Source organism: Haemorhous mexicanus, chromosome 16, assembly GCF_027477595.1.
Source record: "Haemorhous mexicanus isolate bHaeMex1 chromosome 16, bHaeMex1.pri, whole genome shotgun sequence".
In the NCBI taxonomy this organism is placed as follows: Eukaryota; Metazoa; Chordata; class Aves; order Passeriformes; family Fringillidae; genus Haemorhous; species Haemorhous mexicanus.
In genome coordinates this window covers 3,661,068-3,666,590 of record NC_082356.1, presented here as the reverse complement: position 1 = coordinate 3,666,590, position 5,523 = coordinate 3,661,068, and the positions used below count along the sequence as shown (strand labels likewise).

Genomic DNA, 5,523 nt, shown 5'->3' with positions numbered 1-5,523 from the left:
AGTCTTAAAGGCACAGAACATAATATCCAGCATAAATTTCACACACACAAACGGGGGTAACAGTCACCCCAGGACATGTGCTGATAACAGGCTATTGAATGTCACTGCATGGCTGATAAGAGCTATAACTTCCCATTGTAAGATGCTCCGCCCAGAGGGAGGAGCCAAGCATTGCTACCCAGATATAATCTGGAAGTTCTGACACACCAGAACAGCTTCCCACTGGATTCTCCAGAGGAGCAGCAGTTGCTTCTACTTCCACAGAACTGCAGAGGAAGAATACACGCTTTTGCTACAGGACCCCCCCTGCTCCAACAGAACCACACCTGACACTTCAGGAGAACTGCAGCCACTTTTCCAATTGGACTGCTACCAACACCCTGACAGACAGGGTGTCAGGGTGGGTTCTGACTCTGTCAGTGTTGTTCTAGTGTATTGCGTTGTTTTCTTTTATTCTTTTTTTTTTTTTCCTTCCCTATTAAAGAACGGTTATTTCCTGCTCCTCTATGCTTTTCCCAGAGAGCCCCTTAATTTAAAATTCATAGTAATTAGGAGGGGTGGGGAGGGTTTGCATTCTCCATTTCAGGGGAGGCTTCTGCGTTCTTTAGCAGGCACCTGTCTTTCCAAACCAAGAAACCACCCCAAGTTCCCAGATTCAGTGCTTGTTTTCTCTATCCCTGCACCCTTGAGCCAGATGTCTTCTTCTTCTCTTCCAATCATCCTTGCTGAGAAAGCAGCCCCTGCATGCCTTGTTCCTGTGCTCAAAGTTCCCAGGCAGGGTAAAAATGGAATGAACCGTTTTGGTATCAGCCCAAGGCTTTGTGTGGGCAGGCAGAGGCAGGCAGGAGGCAGAGCTGTCAGCAAAGGAAGGGGCCAGCCAGGTGGGGCAGCCGGGGGATGAGCACAGCCTGCAGGGACAGAGGCGCAGGGCAGGGACACTGTAGCACAGCCTGGGCTGCACAGGGCACAGGCATGGGCAGCAGCTGCCAGGCCCTGACAGAGCCAACTTGGGCAGCACTTTGGCCATGGCTGCTGGGCCTGGGCCTGAGCCAGGAGCAGGAGACAAGTGACCCTTGCAGGCCTGGGGCCTCATGGCCTCCTTGTCCCTGCTCAGCAGCCTGGCAGGGGCCGCCCCATGCTCCTGCCCTTGGCACTGCACATCCCCACATGCCAGTGCCCATCCCGGGAAGAGCCCTGAGCAAGGAGGGAGGGACAGGATCTGCCTGGCCAGGGGCTGGGGCTCAGGCCTTGGCCCTTTGAATTCCTGAAACACATCCAGCTTTGCTCAGCCCCAGAGACACCTTTGCCTTCTACTGTCCCCAGCTGTCATCACTGCCTCCAGTGTTCTGCTCTAACTGGAACCTGGGGACACTTTCTCAGAGGGACTTATTAAACTTAACGAAACTTTGGACTTTAAATTTGAGTTGTTGAAGTTTTTTGAAGACTCCCTCAGGGACTGAGTCTTATGTAAACAACACCAAAAAATTAGAGAGGGTCATTGAAGTCCTTGTGCTCTGTCTGTGCTGCTGAGCTGGGCCAGGCTCCTGGCACAGAGATAGCTCGTGGGAAAACAAGAAGAGCTTCAAAAAGACATTTCTCCTGAGGAGCAGCTCCTCTCCCAGCCCAGCAGGGCTGAGGGCACTGCCTGCAAGTACCTGTCAGCAGTGAAGCAGACAGAGGCTCAAAGCAGCTGGAAGGACAATTCTGAGCTCATTCATGGAGAAATCTTCAGCACTTCTGACACAGTCAGTCTCTGGCTGCAGGGATCTCCTGAAGCTGACCCAGGACAGGACTGATGTGACTGTAAGGATGGCTCTGCTGCTGTTTCTGCTTTGGGGGAGGATGTGCTGCAGAGCAGGGCTGCCCTGGGCACTGTCAGAGGGACAGGGCAGGATGGCTCCTGCTGCTGCCAGGGATGGCTGCAGGGGGTGAAGCTGGGGCTGCAGCCAGGGCTGCCCAGGGCTGTCCTGCAGAGCAGGTCCTGCAGCCCTCAGGGCTCCTGGCCAGCCCAGGGCATGTGCCACCTGCCAGGGGCAGCTCTCAGCCTGCCTGGCAGCTCCACATGGATGGTGCAGGGGAGAAGTTGGAGGTGGAAGGAGCGACCCCCATCAGGGCAGATTCTTTCTGCTGTGGAGATGGTGCTGCATGGCCAGGGATGCTCTCACCTTTCTCCTAAAGGGAAGGGAAAGGGGCTGTCAGCTTTGGCTGTGTCACTGAGACTCCTGCACTGTCACCCTGGGCATTAGCAGATGTGCCCCAGATCTCCCTCAGAAAGTGCCTCCTCAGCCTCCTCTCCCTACAGACAGCAGCAGCAGCACCTTGGCTTGCAGCATGTCTGTCTGCCCTGCCTTTAAGGCCCTGCTGCCAGGGAGATGCCCCTGGGCAGTGCCCTGTGCTGGGAGGGGTCTGCAGGGCAGAGCTGAGCCCCCAGGGCTGGGCTGGGCTCTGGCAGCACTGGCAGGAACAAGGCTTGGATAGAGAGTGCCCAGTAGGCTCAACTCCAGGCAGCAGAGAACCAGACCAACCCTTTGTATTCCTTCCTGTCCAGCTGCACAGGGAAAGAGAGAAGGGTTTGGAGAAAATTATTTTTAAACCGTAGAGTTCAGAATGTCTGCTTTATTTTTCAAGAAATGTTTAAGTGCTGGCACCATGAAACAGAGGAATTGTAATATTCAAAGGGCTCCTGTGTTGGGACTAGCATCAACTGCATTGGGGCACAGAGAGATCTGTTTTCCCTCAGGCCTCCCCAGTGTTCAGGCTGTGAGAATTGGTAAAGATGAGGCAGGGCCTCAGCAGCACAAACTCAAAATCAAAAAGAGTCTAGCAAAATTTCACTCACAGGAAGAGAAGTGATTTTGCTGAGATTCCACATAAAATACATAGGATTGACTCAAAGAAATTGGTTGCACTTTGTCAATGTCTTCTTTCAACAGTCCACCATGCCCAGAGTGAAGAAATGTCCAACAGCAGCTCCATCAGCCACTTCCTCCTGCTGGCACTGGCAGACACGCGGCAGCTGCAGCTCCTGCACTTCTGCCTCTTGCTGGCCATCTCCCTGGCTGCCCTCCTGGGCAACGGCCTCATCATCAGCACCGTAGCCTGCGGCCACCACCTGCACACGCCCATGTTCTTCTTCCTGCTCAACCTGGCCCTCAGCGACCTGGGCTCCATCTGCACCACTGTCCCCAAAGCCATGCACAATTCCCTCTGGGACACCAGGACCATCTCCTACTCAGGATGTGCTGCACAGGTGTTTTTGTTTGCCTTTTTCATTTCAGCAGAGTTTTCCCTCCTGACCATCATGTGCTACGACCGCTACGTGTCCATCTGCAAACCCCTGCACCACGGGACCCTCCTGGGCAGCAGAGCTTGTGCCCACACGGCAGCAGCTGCCTGGGCCAGTGCCTTTCTCAATGCTCTGCTACACACAGCCAATACATTTTCCCTGCCCCTGTGCCACGGCAATGCCCTGGGCCAGTTCTTCTGTGAAATTCCTCAGATCCTCAAGCTCTCCTGCTCCAAATCCTACCTCAGGGAACTTAAGGTTTCTGTTTTCACTGTCTGTATAGCTTTTGGTTGTTTTGTGTTCATTGTTTTCTCCTATGTGCAGATCTTCAGGGCCGTGCTGAGGATCCCCTCTGAGCAGGGACGGCACAAAGCCTTTTCCACCTGCCTCCCTCACCTGGCCGTGGTCTCCCTGTTCCTCAGCACTATCATGTTTGCTCACCTGAAGCCCCCCTCCATCTCCTCCCCATCCCTGGATCTGGCCCTGTCAGTTCTGTACTCGGTGGTGCCTCCAGCCCTGAACCTCCTCATCTACAGCCTGAGGAACCAGGAGCTCAAGGCTGCAGTGCGGACATTGATGACTGGATGGTTTCACAAACATCAAGCTGCTTGCTAGTTTCTGGAAGTCACTTGTAATAAAAGTCATCTTTGATAGTACTTGGGTTTGATGGTTTGTTCTTTTCATTCCTTTGTTTTAGTTTTTTAATATTGTCCACAATGAAATGCCACTGTTTCTGCCATTTCTCATTTTGTTTCTCTCCACCTTTACTGTGGCCACAGACTGAGTCAGTGAGGAGCTGTGCTCTCAGTGTCTTTAAATGAGCTAAAGGATCTCCCAGCAGAGTTTCCACTGGAGATCCCACTTTTGTTGCCTTCTATGGAGCTGCAGCAGCAATGTCTGTGTGCAGAGCTGGGGGCAGGTTAGGGGCAGCACAGCAGCTCCGCTCCTGCTGGCCACACCATTCCTGATCCAAGCCAGGTACCATTGGCCTCCTTGCCCACCTGGGCACACTGCTGGCTCATGTCCAGCCTGCTGTCCATCAGTACCCCCAGGCCCCTTTCTGCCTGGTCACTGTCCAGCCACTCTGTCCCCAGCCTGTAGCACTGCAGGGGTTGTTGTGGCCAAAGTGCAGGACTCAGCCCTTGGTCTTGTTCAACCTCACCTTGTTGGATTTGGGCCCTGGATCCAGCCTGTCCAGGTCCCTCTGCAGAGCCCCCCTACCCTCCAGCAGATCCACACTCACACCCAGCTTGGTGTAATCTGCAGATTTGCTGATGCTGGACTCAGTCCCCTCATGCAGATCATCAATGCAGATATTGAAATCCACGCTGGCTGGCTCTGATCCCTCGGCCATCCTGTGGGTGCCCTGGGATGGCACTCAGGGTGATCTGTTCCATAACCTTGCCAGGCACCCAGGTCAGGCTGACAGGCCTGGAGCTCCCCAGCTCCTCTTTCCAGCCCTTCTTGGGGAGGGGCTCACATTGGCACCTCCAGTCCTCTGGGACCTCCCTGCTGAGCCAGGACTGATAGTAAATGATGGAGAGCAGCTTGGGGAGCTCGTCCACCAGCTCCCTCATTCCCCTGGGATGGATCCCATCTGATCCCAGAGACACCTGTGAGCATTGGAGTGCCTCAGCAGGTCACCAGCTGCTTCCTCCTGGATTACAGGGGGGCTGTTCTGCTCCCTGTGCCCATCTACCAGCTCAGGTAAGTCAAGACAACTTGACTTCCTCTTGAAAAGTGAAGCTAAGAAGGGGTTCAGTACCTCAGCCTTTTCCTTGTCTTTGAGGAACCATATCCCCCCCAATAAGGAATGGAGGTTCTCCTTTCCACTCCTTTTGCCATTAATTTATTTATTAAATCATTTTTATTATCCTTCAAAGAAGTGGCCAGGTTAAATCCTAATTGAGCTTTCACCTCTCTAATTTTCTTTCTGCATGACCTAATAACATTCTTAAACATGTCCTGAGTTTCCTGCCCCTCTGTCCAAAGGTCATGCACCCTAATTTTTCCCCTGAGTTCCTGGAAAAACCTTCATGCCTTGCCAGACCAGTTGTTTTCCTTCCTAGGTCACTTTTGGGCACAGAGGAACAGGCTGTTGCTGCTCCTTCAAAATTTCTTTCTTGAAGGGTGTCCATCCTTCCTGGTATCCTTTGTTTTAGGTGCTGATTCCCTTTAATAAATCATTACCTGATTTGGCACTTGCCAAATCTGCAAATAGGCCAAACTCTCCTCTT

At 53.1% G+C, this 5,523-nt stretch overlaps 1 protein-coding gene across 1 annotated transcript; it reads left to right on the top strand.

Moving 5' to 3' along the window:
* The first annotated feature begins 227 nt into the window (after nt 1–227).
* LOC132334671 (olfactory receptor 14J1-like) lies at nt 228–3,942 on the top strand. The gene is made up of 2 exons (XM_059860762.1): nt 228–400; nt 2,934–3,942. The coding sequence occupies exon 2, from the start codon at nt 2,957–2,959 to the stop codon at nt 3,899–3,901; it is 945 nt and encodes a 314-aa protein (XP_059716745.1). The 5' UTR covers nt 228–400; nt 2,934–2,956; the 3' UTR covers nt 3,902–3,942.
* The last annotated feature ends 1,581 nt before the right edge of the window (nt 3,943–5,523 follow it).